The 15,818-nt window shown below is 41.6% G+C and overlaps 1 protein-coding gene across 1 annotated transcript in view; it reads right to left on the bottom strand.

The window, feature by feature from the left end:
• Nucleotides 1-2,920: 2,920 nt before the first annotated feature.
• Nucleotides 2,921-15,818, bottom strand: part of ZGRF1 (zinc finger GRF-type containing 1) — a 51,984-nt gene continuing 39,086 nt past the window's right edge. The window contains exons 29-31 of the mRNA XM_073343179.1: nt 13,575-13,836; nt 9,885-10,016; nt 2,921-2,976 (exon numbers count right to left, since the gene is read on the bottom strand). Of these exons, the coding sequence (XP_073199280.1) occupies nt 2,921-2,976; nt 9,885-10,016; nt 13,575-13,836 (450 nt within the window). The remainder of the gene's footprint in view (nt 2,977-9,884; nt 10,017-13,574; nt 13,837-15,818) is intronic.

Here is a 15,818-nt window from a genome sequence, read left to right on the forward strand (position 1 = left end):
CTACGTGATTTGGTCCTTCATAATGAGTGTGCCCGAATTTCTTTGTGAAAAATGCTTTTTTTATCATTATTATTTTAGCTTTCATGTTTTAGTGCTGAAACCAAATCTGAGCGTTAATGCCACTTTTTAAAAAAAGTTTTACATTTAAATGCAATTGAATGTAATACACACAAAGTTTCAGGTACCGGTGAAAGACTTCCCATACAGTCCTTGTACATGCTCTCTTAAGAGCAGTAAGATAGTGACTGGTTTCTTGCAAATCCAAAGCATTACTAAATGTAGTGGACTGAATGGAAAGTGTCTGCGAATCTGGCAAGTGATTTAAATGAACATTTTAAATATGGTTCATTAGAAGTATGGAAAATCTACATGCTTTCTTAACTGTATGCAAGAGTAAAACAAAGAGAAACTCCATGCAACAGCCCTTAGTTTCCTTTCTCGACCTTATGAAAAATCTTCAATGCAGACTAGAGTCTCCTAGGCTCTCAGTTGTTCCACATTCTTGGATTTCTCTCCCCCCGCCCATTTACCGAGATTTATTTAACTTTGTCACTGATGTAAAAAGTGATAGACTGGATATGGACAGTATTGGGGTTTTGTTAGAAAAATTAGAAATCAAAAGGCCCTTTAAAATTTCCAAACCCAATCTTTCTCCATGGTGTCAAGTTATCAGAAACAAATAGTTATGGGGGGATGCTACAGGGAAAGAAAAATTTGGAGGAAAGAACCTTCATAGCAAAACAATGTTCAGTTGCGTGATTTAAATGCGGGAACGTGGATGTTTCAGTGCTGCAATAAGAATGACTGGAAAGTGTATGTTTTTCAAACTAGTTGAGTTTAACCCAGCCTCCTCCTTGTTCAACAACTTAGCCAGGTCGTGATGGCAAAAAGCGATTTCAGTTCCTCGTCGATTTTGAGCCAAACGTGACCAAAGAACTAAGCTAGGGCTGGGCTTTCTAGCACTCTTTTAACGTAGCTAAATTCAAGAGGCACTTGTGTGGTCTAAAAAACTGGCCAAATGAAACGAAGCTGAACTGTTATGCAAAGAGCGCTGAATAGCCCCGGGGGGTGGAAAAGAAGTGTCGCCTACTGCCCACGGCATGAACTGTCCCCAAAGGGTCAAACTGTTCAGCTTCAGCCCCTTTGCCAGGCTCAAGCCTACTTTGCAGGAACAAAAGCCCAAAGCAGGCAGTGATCAAGAAACAGGAGCACAATGATTTAAGCTCATCACACAGCCCAGAAATAAAGGGCACTGAGCTGGCGTGTGAGTGAGTGAGAGACCTTTAGAAAGGCTTTGTTCGTTATAAGAAGCTTGAACTCTGAGGCGACCCAAAAGTCCTAAAAGTTTAGGGTAGGTGTTGCTCAGGGACCTTTGGCTCCAGCCCATGCACGCTTCGACCTCACAAGTTGCGAGCGAGCATTAATGGCTCGCTGCTGCCCCAGGTGAACAGGGGCCAGGGCGGGGGCCTCAGCAGGGCATGGGGGCTCAAAGTGTGTGTGTGTGTGGATGTCGCTGTACCGTCACCGAAACCTAGGGCGCTCTGCACGTGCTGCGGATTGCAGGGAGGGGCTGGACGGCGGGAGAGGTGCCGCGAGCCCATGGCGCTTAGCTGCAGCTCTCGGGCCCCTCTCCTGTGTGGGGCAGAGTTGGGAGGCGAGGGCAGAAACTCGGTTCCTGTTGGCATTTCTGGTGTTGAGAGAGGCAGCCCGGGGCACCCTCCCCCCCCCCCTTCAGTGTGTTACAGGGCCAGGGCATCGAAATACACGCCACCTCTGGGAGCAGCCCCCGCCCCCACCCCACCCCACCCCAAAGACTCGCTTTCCTCCCCCCTCTTGTGTCTGGGGCAATGAAGCAGCGGGCCAGATTGATGTATTGGTTGGGTTTCACCCGGAGCTGTCCTTGCCCCTGTGGCTTCAAGGCGTCTTTTCCCTCTAGCACAGAGCCCCCCCCCCCCCCGGTGTGCCTGTGCCCCCGTTTTAGGCCGATTGTTCCCTTCCAGATTTGCATGGCAGGTGCAGGCCCGCGGAGTGATTTTTAGACCCATGGCCCCTCCCGTCTCCCCCAAAGGGTGTCTGCGTGCCTGTGAAAAAGGCCGCCGGTCCCCTCCTTTCCAGAAGAGAAGACTCTGCAGCCCGCGTCAGCATGCTTCAGTTTTCTTATTATTTTCTATAGATCTGGGCAAAAGAACAGCCGATTGTGTGGAAAAACCCGGTGCCTGCAAAAGGGACATTGGCCATCCAGGCGAAGGTGCGAGAGCGAGCGAGCGCTAATCACTGAACCAGGAGACAAATACGATTACCAGCTTCGAGCCTTGAGTCAGAAAGTCTCATAGACTTTAAGATGTTAATCCCCAACATAATCCTTCCTTTGGCGTGTCGGAATAGTGCAGCCACAAGAGTTGTTTTGTTATTTATATTGGCGTTTAATAAAACTCAGCCAGTGGTGAATGGGCTGCCCACTCTCCAATGGTAATTAATTCCCTATTTCAGTGACCCAATTGTGCTGGGATAGAGCAGTGGGACAGTCCCGCTGCCCCAACCCGCCTTTGTGCCGCTACACGGCTCTCGTGCTTCAACAGCTATGGAAACTCGTTCTTTTGATGTCATTCAAGGGAGTTTTCCTTGGGCATCTTCTAAACTTCAAGGACCCTTTTCTTTCTCAAATGCATGAAAAGCAGGGCTAGCTTGACCACCTCTGTAGAATTTAATGATTTGGTGAAAGGGCCTTTTGGGGGGTTGTGTAAGGGGAGAGAGAAAGAAAATTGGGCAGGGGGCTATCCAAACTTGAGCGCACCCACCTCATTCAGCTCCTAATATATACAGATCTTGAAAGCCATCCTTCCTTATTGCACATACTTCTGGGCTTCTCTTGGCCAAGCCATTTTTTCAAAAAACGATCTGCTGGGAAACGTGTATTATTTTACACTCTTGCCACACGTTCGAACAGGAGCACGTTGGCATTGTGCACTCTCAGCCCTGGGGAAAAAATGATTAAGACGGAATTATCAGCCCTTAAAAGGGAAAGCTAAGATGGGTGGAATCAGTTCGGTTCGTGTTATAACCAAGGATGCGCTATTTGCTTTTATATGTTGGGGCTTACGCGGAGCGGAAGAGAAAGTAACAGCTATTCGGTGGCTGCGGAGGGAAGGTGTGAAATAAACACGTGAAGAACATGCAGGGGCGCTGCAAAGCAGTCCCAGCACAAGCAGCTCCTTCTATGTCTTTATACACACTTAAAAAAAAAAAAACACCCACCTTCGCAAGTCACAGAAACAAGTCCTGAATTCAACTAAGAAAATACAGAGTGAACCATATGGCCAGGGTGGCTCGAGTTGGCTGCATTTTCCCCCAGACAAAGAAGGGATTGAGAGTTGAAGGAAAGGAGAAAAAAACCAACTTTCCGGCTGATGAAGCTGTTGTCTGGAGGCAATGATCCCAAATCTCAAGGCTTTATTCCAGGCTCCGACTGAGACGTGATATGTCATATGATTAGCATCTTTCATATTTACAAGAGTAGTATAGGCTGCCAGTCTTTAGAGAAAGGCGAGAGAAAGAAGGGGCATATGCTGAAATGGATTTAGCATTTGAAAGAGTGAAAAGAGATCGGATAAATACACTTAAACGAGGATTTAGTTTTACTCCTGTTGAGTTCTAATGGATTGTTGATTGAGATTTTAGGGAGCTGTAACAGAGGTGTCAGCAGTAATTTAAAGGAACTATTCAGTCGTCTACTGTTTCTTCTCCTTCCACACTTCACTTATTAATGTCTTCAGTCACTCCCTGGGCCCGAAACACTTATCAAATATGATAGTGCGCGCGCTCTCTCGCAAATTTAAGAAAATGGATAGCTGCAAAGTTTAGGCTGTGTAATGCAGTTCTGTTTTTCACTCACAAAGAACAGCACTTCAGCTTCTGCTGGCAGCAGACTTGCATCAGATTTAAGTCATTATCTGTACTGATGTCGTGTGATTATTCAAATGTTCTTTCTTCACTACCTTTCTTTCTTAAACCTTTGATAGTTCAAGAGGATATTCAGATTGGTCTAGCAGAAAGCAAGAGTACACTGGCACCACCTCGTGGACAATCTTTATTTTATCACAAGATCATTTTTAGGCTCTAGAAGAACGTACAAGTACAATGAACAACACATGCATATTATATTAAATCACGTTGCAAAACCAAGCTTTCTATATGATATACAAGAAATACCAGTTACTGGTTTCAAGTTGTTTCAGAAACTAGGAAGATTGGCTTGAATATCTTAACTAAGTGACTTTTTTCTAAACAACTAATACTTTCAATATAAAACATTATTAGACCTGGGGCCTAGACTTATTCTTTGATTAAAATATATTTTCAAGAAGCTACAAGAGGCTTCTCTGGTGTTTTTTTTTTTTTTTGATCATTTTATAAGAAGCTGTTCTGGTTAGTTTCCAGACTTCTTGTACAGGTTTCCTCTTTTATGTCCAGCTCTGTCATGGAATACCATGCTATGAAGTTGTATTCATATCATTCAGATGGACAGCAGCACTGAAGAGAAAGAATAAGTATTTGTGGGTGGCTAAAGACACATTCTTCTTTTTCAATTCTCACCATAGATTTTATTTTTAATGGGAGTCACGGAGTGTTTCATTTACTCATGAAGGAAAAAATAAAAAAGCTTCAGTGTCTTATCAATGGATTTGCAAGTAAGTCAAGTAAGAACTCTTCTAAGATAGGCCATGCTAAATGATGATGTAATTCTAAAGATCAATTAAATACTTTTCAAAGGTTATTTTTAAAAAAAGGGAAAAATGCATTTTTTTCTTTATAAAAAGCTTACCCAAATTTTGTAGGATTGGCTGAAAGAACCCATGTTCTCAGAGAGTGAAAACACTTTAGTTTTTATTATTGTTTGAAATACTGTGTCTAAAATGTTTATCCACACACCAAAACCACATTTAGGTTACATTCTTATACCCTCAGTCACAATGATTAACATTTCACTCCACAAGTGGTCCCACTGGAAACAAAGCTGCCATTTAATGTGAGTAAGGGTATCATCATCTGGCCCATAAAGAAGATGAGATAATCAGCTTGTGAAACAACCACTTACTAAATCATAGCGAAAATCCCTTTGAAGTCACTGGAAGCAAGAGTTGGCCCAAAGTAAAGAATTACTCCATCCTTTGTAAAAATTCATAAAGGGCTGCCAGCACATGTAATAGATTCAGGTGGTGGCTATGCTTTGTTTCCTGGTATTTAGAGCCTGGGATGATGGCAGTAATATCTTAAGTTTTCCAGCACGGCTACATGAAAAATGCTTTTATCACACCAACTCCTGATAGTCACGGTCACATAAGAATGCATATAACTATCAGCAATTAATATAAGGGCAACAGGAGAGGGGAAGACACTGCATTAATGTATGGTCTGCGAATATACCATCATAACTTAAAAAATTATGTTTTCAGCAAGTATTTAATATCTCAACTACAGCATCAGATAAGGCCGGAAAGGACTTCTTGGATCTACAGAACCTATTCTGCATTACACCCATCACTACGTTATTTGAGCACCCAGTCCAACCTATATGTGTGGTAAATAGCATAAAACACACCATGTGTGAGAGAGATGGATGTTTTCTTTTTCTCCATTAATGATATAGCCATGTGGTATTGCTGGAGATATTGCATATTCTCTCTCCACTAGGTATATTTCCCTCTCAGTTAGTCCTAAACAATGGCTCAGGTCACCAATAACCTGAGTCCTATTTTCAGTGTGTATTTCATTTTGCCCTCTTGCTCTTACCACTGTAATTACTTTCAGTGCTAGATTAAATTACCAGGAATGTATTTAAAACTAGGAAAACAAACTTTAAAACTTCTATTAATTGTTATGTTTCAGAATAGCAGCCGTGTTCTTCTGTATCTGCAAAAAGAAAAGGAGTACTTGTGGCACCTTAGCGACTAACAAATTTATTTGAGCATAAGCTTTCGTGAGCTACAGCTCACTTCACACGAAAGCTTATGCTCAAATAAATTTGTTAGTCTCTAAAGGTGCCACAAGTACTCCTTTTCTATTAATTGTTATGATCATTATAACAGTATATACAAAATTTGGCATACTAATTTGAATTGCTGCTTCACACTAAAAATCCTGGTGGCACCTTGGAGACTAACAAATTTATTTGGGCATAAGCTTTCATGGGCCCATGAAAGCTTATGCCCAAATAAATTTGTTAGTCTCCAAGGTGCCACCAGGACTCCTCGTTGTTTTTGCTGATACAGACTAACACGGCTACCACACTGAAAACTAAAAAGCCTGTGTGTTGCCAAACCAGCCAGAGCTTTCTCAGGATGCATGGTTTCATTCCTAGATATAAGTGGCAATAATTAAGCCTGGAGGTCACACAGACACAGATAACCAAAGCTAGATCTGTGTTGGATAGGATGGGGTATAATCTTGTGACTATTTGTAAATGGAAATGGTTGTAGTTTGCTGACATGTCTATTTGAGCATCCCACAGCAATAATTTGTTCCCCGTGTAGGTAGTTACAGACTGCAATCAAATCACCCCCATAACCTTCTCTTTGATAAGCTAAATATATGTGTGTTACAATTTGTTCTGAAAACACGAGTCCTTCTTCACCCTCCAATCCCTATAGGAATTGTCTGATTTATGGTACAACTATTTCTTATTTTCAGGTTTTTAAAAAGGCTGAAATTGATCAGGAGTATCAACAATACATGTGGCAAAAGCATATCCACCATTAGACAGATTCCAGAAAATCCCAAACTTGATATTTATGTTAATAAGGAACACATACGATCAACCATAACTCAGTGCCCCCAGCTACTGGGCCTTCTGATTTTGTGTATAAGAATTACCCCATAGGCAAAATCCCATATCCGGAGTCTCCAGGCATTTCTTTTGAAAGGAGGAAACCATTCACTGTAATGTATACAGGATCATGGTTCCAAGCCAAGTACTAGACTCAAATGGTGGACAATCCCAGAGAACATCTGCAGGGGTCTTCCAATATTCCTTCCAGACTCATGGGTACACATATCAGATGCCTGATGGGGTGAGGAGCAAACTTGGGGCACTTTGAGCTCCACAGGGCAGCTATGAAGCTCCTAAAGGTTACTTTCTATGAAGTTTCCAGAGACACCTCTAGGGTGACCACATTTTGTTCCAGTCAGACAACACTACCACTGTGGCTTATCTCAACAACCAAGGGGGAATTTGGGAGCTCGTTTCTACATGTAGAAGCAATGGAGATAATGAAATGGCAGAGAAGAATGCATTTTCCATAAGAGCAATATACATAAAGAGAGAACGGAGTCAGAAGGCAGATGGCTAAGCAGACATGCAGTCAACAGCTCAGATTGGTGTATAAATCAGGACATTGTTAACCTGATTTTACAGAAATACGGCCTCCTGTCAATCTGTTTGCCAGTCAGAAGAACAGAATGTCGACAAAGTACAGTACTTCACATCGGGGGAGCGGATGCCAGGTCCCTGGGGACAGATGCTCTCTTGCACAGATAGCCACAGGACCTGTTTTACACAGTCCCATCTCTTCTACTTCTAGGGAAGGGAATTCAGAAGATAAGGTGAGAAGCAGCAAAAGGCGATAACCCTGGTCTCCTTAACCAGTGTGGAGATAGAACTTTCTTGGCATTAGAACTCTCCAATGCATCTACCAGTGAGACTGGTTATTCTTCACCAAGGTCCTATCCTCCATCCAGGCCGTCTACTCAGACTATCTACCAAAGTGATTGGGACTCTCCTCTCTTCCAGAAAGGATTAATTAGTAAATAATTTCCTCCTTTGTCAGGAAAAGATATAGCTCAAAACAAAAAACTCAAGTACCCTGGCATCTCAGCTATTCTGGACTTTCTTCAGGACCGTATAGACCAATTACTTCAGCCAACCACCACAGTGCATCAGGTGTCAGCCATATGTAGTATCTGACATGCAGATACTTGGCAGGGAATCCTCAAGTATCCAGATTTCTCAGGACTATCAGATTTGTTAGACCTGCAGTTAGCCCAATCTCTCCCAAATGGGACCTACCACTGCTGCTGAAAGCCCTCACCCACCTTTTTGAACTACTGACATCCGTCACTCCCTTCTATTAATTCCATCAAAACCTATTTCTGGTCACTATCACATCTGCTAGATCAGTCTCGGAGTTGGCAGCGTTATCCAAGCACTGATTCATAGACTTTAGACTCTGATGACAAGGTGGTATTAAGATTCACATAATCTTTCTTGCCAAAAGTGAGCTCATGTTTCCATGCCTCACATTAGGGCATCCTACAAAAAACTGTGGCATAATCAGGATGTTTGTAGATCCCTATAGAGCTATCAAGCATATCAAATTGACAATAAGATCGGGCTCCTTGTTCATCTCCTTTCATCCGAAGTGTCAATGGCTCCAGGTAGCCATTTCCAAACCATTTCTGGTCAGACGGATCAAGTTATGCTTCGTAGAGTTGTACAATGTATCAAGAGCACTTGTTCCTGATAGAATCAAGGGACGCTCCACAAGGTCTATGGTGACTTCATGGGCAGAAAGAGCCTATACTTCCACTGAGTTCTGTAGTGCAGCAACATGGTCCTCTATTAATGCCTTTATTAGACACTATAAGGTGGAATTTCTATCTTCCACAGAGGCTTCCTACATAGCCTTAATCATTCCCATAACTTTCTCTGAGCCCCTTATAATTCTGTGATATGGTTTTGGAGATGGGATGGCTAGTACTGCACACAGTATTCCAGAGGAAGTGGCACCACTATTTCACATAATATCATTATAATATTTTCCATCTTATTCTTCATTCCATTCCTTATGCATCCTAACATCTTATTTGTTTTTTATTTTTTCTGACTGCAGCTGCACATTGAGCAAAGGTCTTCATTGAGTTGTCCACAATTATGCCCATGTCCCTTTCCTGAGCTAATACAGTTAATTTAGAACCTGTATGATGTATGAGTAATTCAAATTTCCCCTTCCAATGTGCATCATTTTGCAATTATCAACATAGAATTTCATCTGCCATTGTGTTGCCCATTCACCTACCTATAGTAGGTCACTATGGAGTTACTCTATCTTCCTTGGACTTGACTAGCACATAAAATTTTGTGTGGTCTGCAAATTTTGCTACCTCGCTGCTTCAACTCTCTCTCTCTTGATTGTTGTTAAACATATTAAACAACACTGGACCTAGTACAGAACCTTGAGGCACCCTTGTATTAATCTTTTGCGATGATTAATGATTTATTCCTACTGTTTGTTTCCTGCTTCTAAGCTAGTTTTTGGTACATGACAATATTTTGCTTCTAAAACTACATAGTTTTTGAGTAGTCTCTAAAATCTCTGAGAGATTGTCATAGGCCTTTTGAGAGACTAAAGTAAGTGTCAACTTTTCTCTTCTGTCCACTACTCACTAACATCTTTAAAGAATTCTAATAGATTACTGAGAACATTTTTCTTTGCAGAAACTGTGCTGGTTAGACCATATCTAATGTTCCAGGTGTTTTGTTATTCTCTCTGTAATTATTGTTTCAACCAATTTGCAGGTATAGATATAAGGCTTACTACTGGCCTGTAACTTCCAGGATCACTCCCAGGGCCTTTTAAAGTTAGATCTATCATCTAAACTAGGGAGTTAACAGAGAGAGACAATGCAAGTTACAGTGCTCTTAAATTTAAGGACTTCAGTTGTCAAGCAATTAGATGTAATTATTTTAGTGGTTCATATATGGAGTAAATACAGAGGTATGCGTGCACTGGAATATAAAAAAATTATGTTACAAATGCTTATTTATTATATTATACTATCTATTTAAAATATTCTTTGGCGTTACATAGAAAAGCACACAATTTTTATACCTTTTTCCTGCTGTGAAAGAGATTTTTTTCTTTTTCTTTTGCTTATTCTTTCTTTTTTCTCCAAGTAATATTTAAGAATGTTGTTCAGTTGTTCCTCATACTGGCTTACATGTTGCAATCCATTCTCTCTTCCTAAAAGCAGTCACACAGGACAATTACACCTTACGTTGCAACATCTATCATACAATCATATTGTCGTGATGAAAATATCTAATTCCCAAAACACACCAAAAGGAAATGTTTCCCTAACCTTGAAAACTGGATTTCTGCAAGGAGCCTAACCATTATAAATCAATGGGGCTCTTCTTCTAATGTCAACAGGTAGTTAACTAATTTAGTGGGTAGAGTTTTGGCATCCAACTCTTCTCTGGCAGCAGATCCTACCTCTTTTCTTTTTTTTTCCCCACCAGCTGAGAACGGCTGTAGCACCTCCTAACATGCTAACTCACTGTTTCTCAAAGTGTGTGGTGTGCCCCACACATGGGTGTACAAAAGCGTAGCTGAGGGTGTCAGTTGTACTTTAGCTTTCAGAGTAGCAGCCGTGTTAGTCTGTATTCGCAAAAAGAAAAGGATGCATCCGATGAAGTGAGCTGTAGCTCACGAAAGCTTATGCTCAAATAAATTAGTTAGTCTCTAAGGTGCCACAAGTTGTATTTTAGAGTCTCCGTTTTCATTTTTAAAAGTCTCTGGCTGTCACTGTTTCAAGGAAAACTTTAAAGATCTGATGATGGGAATATGGCCTGGTCTATGGTGCTCAGGGGTGTGAAAAATCCACATCCAAGTGCTGTAGCTATGCCAACCCAACCCCAGGAGGACACACAGCAAAGTCAATGGAAGATTGTTTCAGTTGACCTAGTTATCGTCATCTGGGAGGCGGTATTCCTACAGTGACAGCATTTCCATTGCTATAGACTGCATCTACGTTACAGGGGTTATACTGGCATAGCTGTCGTGTTGTAGTTATGCCACTAGAGTTCCCATAGTGTAAACATGGCCTATAATTGATTCAGTAATGTCTGCCTGAGTTTGCAGAGAGCCTGAAACAATAGCTTTGAGGTGTGAACTGCCTCGTTTATTTTATTGGGACTAACTCAGATGCCAATGATATTTCAGATGTCAACACAGAATCATAGAACTGGAAGGGACCTCGAGAGGCAATCTAGTCCAGTCCCTGCACTCAAGGCAGGACTAAGTATTATCTAGACCAGTGGTTCCCAGACTTGTTCCACCGCTTGTGCAGGGAAAGCCCCTGGTGGGCCGGGCCAGTTTGTTTACCTGCCGCGTCTGCAGGTTCGGCCGATTGCGGCTCCCACTGGCTCCAGGCCAATGGGAGCTGCTGGAAGCAGCGCAGGCTGAGGGACATACTGGCCGCCACTTCCAGCAGCTCCCATTGGCCTGGAGCAGTGAACTGCGGCCAGTGGGAGCTGCCATCGCCCAAACCTGTGGACGTGGCAGGTAAACAAACCGGCCCGGCCCGCCAGGAGCTTTCCCTGCACAAGCGGTGGAACAAGTTTGGGAACCACTAATCTAGACCATCCCTGACAGGTGTTTGTCCAACCTGCTCTTAAAAATCCCCAATAATGGAAATTCCACAACCTCCCTAGGCAACTTATTCCAGTGATTAACCACTCTGACAGTTAGAAAGTTTTTCCTAATGTCCAATCTAAATGGGCTGCAAATTAAGCCCATTGCTTCTTGCCTATCCTCAGAGGTTAAGAAGAACAATTTTTCTCCCTCCTCCTTGTAATAACCTTTTATGTACTTGAAAACCGTTATGTCTTCTCTCAGTCTTCTCTTCTCCAGACTAAATAAACCCAATTTCTTTCCATCTTCCCTCACAAGTCATGTTTTCTAGACCTTTAATAATTTTTATTGCTCTTCTCTGGACGTTCTCCAATTTATCCACATCTTTCCTGAAATGTGGCGCCCAGAACTGGACACAATACTCCAGTTGAGGCCTAATCAGCGTGGAGTAAAGTGAAAGAATTACTTCTCATGTCTTGCTCACAATACTCCTGCTAATACATCCCAGAATGATGTTTGCTTTTTTGTAACAGCGTTACACTATGACACCCAGATCCCTTTCCACAGTACTCTTTCCTTCATAAACATACAGATAAGGGTAGCATAAAATCCCTCCTGGGCAGCTGTCCTAAATCTTTACCTGTAAGGGGTTAAGAAGCTCAAATAACCTGGTTGGCACCTGACCAAAAGGACCAATAAGGGAAGAAAATACTTTAAAATCGGAGGGGGGTTTGTTTGTGCTCTTTTTGTTTGTTCCCTCTCCAGCCGGAGAGAGAAGCCAACAGGGACAACATCTCCTGAAAATATACCTGGAATAATCCATCTAAGAATTACAAAAATTGTAAGTGAGGCAAGGAAATGTGTTAGGTTATCTTTTGTTTTTAGCTTGTGAATTTTCCCTATGCTAAGAGGTAGTTTTATTCCTGTTTTTTTGTAACTGTGAAGCTGAGTCCAGAGGGGAGTCCTCTGTGTTTTAAATCTTTTTATTATCCCGTAAAGTTACCTTCCATGCTGATTTTGCAGGTGTGATTTTTTTACTTTATAATAAAGCTCGTCTTTTAAGAACCTGATTGATTTTAGTGTCCTAAAGATAGAGGGTTTGATCTGTGCTTACATTGTAACCAATTGGTTGGTATATTATTCTCAAGCCTCTCCAGGAAAGGGGGTGAAGGGACTTGGGGGGATATTTTGGGGGAACAGGGACTCCAAGTGACCCTTTCCTGAATTTTTGTGTAAAATCACTTGGTGGTGGCAGCAATACTGTCCAAGGACAAGGAAAGGAATGTGTGTCGGGGAAGTTTTTAACCTAAGCTGTAGAATATAAGCTTAGGGGGTCTTTCATGCAGGTCCCCACATCTGTACCCCAGAGTTCAGAGTGGGGCGGGAACCCTGACAGCAGTCATTTCCCAAGGAACTGGAGTAGACTCTGGGGTAGGAAGCTCCCTTTTCATCACTAAAACTTTTTTTCAAAATCTACAGCTAGGGAATTAGAGGGAAGACAGGAAATATAACCAAAGAGGAAAGCTGCAAGTTTTAGCTCTAATTATGCTGCTTGTTGTGTTGGAGGGGAGAAGAGCCTTAGTTGCCAAAAGGAGAGATTTCAGTGAGTGAGGAGGGAAGATGGACAAGAGGAAGTCCCTGTATTGATAAGAGAGAGCTAAGTGGAGGGACTGATGGCTAAAAGGTCAAATTCAACAGGTGCATAGGGCTGAGGTTTGAACTGCAGAGTCTGTAAGGACTTCAGGCCCCTACCCATATTGTACCTTGTGCTGGGTTTCAGCTGTGCAACCACAGGCCCTGGGGGTTGCCTGGTGTTGGGCAGTTTGGTGGACCTCACTTCTTGAGGATTTCACTTCCTCTTTTCACCTCACTTGACTGAGTGATGTGATTGTTACAGGGGTAGAGAAGACCAATGAGAAGATGGGAGCTGCTCCATTAGAGGAGCTGGCTGTTAATACTTTTTTTTGACTTGTTGGCTACCTGCTGATATCAGGAAAAGAAAGAGCAGCCTCATACCTGCAAACTGATTACAGGCTGCTAAGCATAAATAACTGTTTGCAGATACACTGCAGACATTTAAATAAGGTGCAATACAGTTTTATTACAGCCAGAAAAAAACTATACCAATTAAGAGGTGGTTTTAAAATTAAAAATATTAATTTTTACCTTCACAGTGGTGAATTACGCGTCCCCATAGTTTGTTCTTACGCAAACAGGCCAGATTTCCCACAATCAACAAATGCCTCTTTCCTCTTGTCAGAGCAACATTCATTCTATTTTCTGAGTCTATGAACCCAACTTGTTTTGTTCTCACACACGACAAAACAATGATTTCCTTTTCTGCTCCTTGGAATGCATCTACAGTAGACACTTGGATGGCTTTAATCTCAAGAGCATCTGAGTGTACAGCACTAAGTAAATTATAAATCTGTGGACAAAAGAAGTTGATGAAGAGTCATTGGTTTATAAATATACTAGTTACATAGTCACACTCATTCATGTCTCCAATAAAAATACTGCTGAGGAGTCTGAGTCTACTCACATTAAACGAACTAGCAACTCTATTGATTATATATTACAGGAGTACCTCCATCAAGTGCTAACACAAAATTTTGCATTGAGTCTATCCTGACACAACATCCATATGTCTAATGAGGGACAGCATTCCTTCCTGGCAACCAGACAGCCCAACATAAGACTTTGAGGACAGAGTGACAGGTACATATGACATACAACTCCTCATTTGCTAAATAGAGAGCACCATGTTAGACACAATGATTCCATTCCTGGCATACATAATCAATTCACAATGGGCTTCCCATCCATTAGTTAAAATTAGAGAGGTTCTGATGTATTATCAGTCAGTTTTCTATAATGCTGATTACACTTGGGGGAGGGAATGAACCAAATTTCTGAGGCAGTGAATCTCAGCTGTATGAATTAACACAATCCTTCTGAGTTGTTTATTAGCAAAGTTATGCAAATTTATGTAAATATGTTTAACAGCAAAGTAAATGCCAACTTTGGTCTATCTATGATCAAATGTTGTTTAGCGCTCCTTCCTCACTATTGAGTCCACCAGGAAAAAAAAATCCAGATTGCTCAGTTCAAAGACACACTGTTTATAACAAGATATATTCTTTTGGAAGAAACAACTATATAAACATTACCATTTTTAATAAAGAATAGAAACTTACATTATGAAGAAAAATACTTTATTGCAACTTCTTAAGAACAGCCATACAGGGTCAGTATCCTGTCCCCTGAGAGCTGCTTTAGAGGGAATGAACAGAACTGGGCAATTTCAGTTGTCCAGTCCCAGCTTCTGGCAGGTGGAGGTTTGGAACACTCAAAGAATGGGGTTGGGTCCCTGACCATCTCAGCTAATAGCCACTGATGGACCTATCCTCCATGAACTTTTCTAATTCTTTTTTGAACCCAGTTATACTTATGGCCATCACAACATCCCCTGGCAATATAGTTCCACAGGCTGACGGTGTGAAGAAGTATTTCCTTTTGTTTTACACTTACTGTTTATTATTTGAATCAAGTGATCCCTAGTTGTTGTGTTATGTGAAGGGGTAAATAACACTTTTCCTGTAACTTTCTCCACACCACTCATGATTTTATAGACCTCTATCACTTCCTGCTTTAGTCATCTCTTTTCTAAGATGAACAGTGACAGTCTCTTTAATCTCTCCTCATAGGAAAGCTGTTCCATACCCCGATCACTTTTGTTACCCTTCTCTGTACTTTTTCCAATTCTTTTTAATGAGACAGGGTGCCCAGAACTGCACACTGTATTCAAGGTGTGGGCATACAATGGATTTAGATATTGGTATCATGATCGTTTCTGTTTTATTACTTATCCCTTTCCTAATGGTTTCTAGCATTGTTAGCTTTTTTGACTGCTGCTGCACACTGAATAGATGTTTTCAGAGAACTATCCACAATGACTCCAAGATCTTTCTTGAGTGCCAACAGCTAATTTAGACCCCATCATTTTGTATGCGTCGTTGGATTATTTTTTCCAATGTAAATTACTTTGCACTTATCAACATTGAATTCCATCTGCCATTTTGTGGCCCAGTCACTCAGTGTTATGAGATCCCTTTGTAACGCTTCAGTGTTTTTGGACTTAACTGTTTTGAGTAGTTTTGTATTGTCTGCAAATTTTGCCACCTCACTGTTCATCCCCTTTTCTCCTTTCATTTATTGATATGTTGAATAGCACAGGTCCCAGTACAGATCGTTGGGGGAACCCTGCTATTTACCTCTCTCCACTGTGAAAACTGACCATTTATTCCTACCCTTTGTTTCCTATCTTTTAACCAGTAACTGATCTATGACAGGACCTTCCCTCTTATCCCATGATTGCTTAGTTTACTTAAGAGCCTTTGGTGAGGGCCT

This window comes from Lepidochelys kempii, chromosome 4 (genome assembly GCF_965140265.1).
Source record: "Lepidochelys kempii isolate rLepKem1 chromosome 4, rLepKem1.hap2, whole genome shotgun sequence".
Classification (NCBI taxonomy): Eukaryota; Metazoa; Chordata; order Testudines; family Cheloniidae; genus Lepidochelys; species Lepidochelys kempii.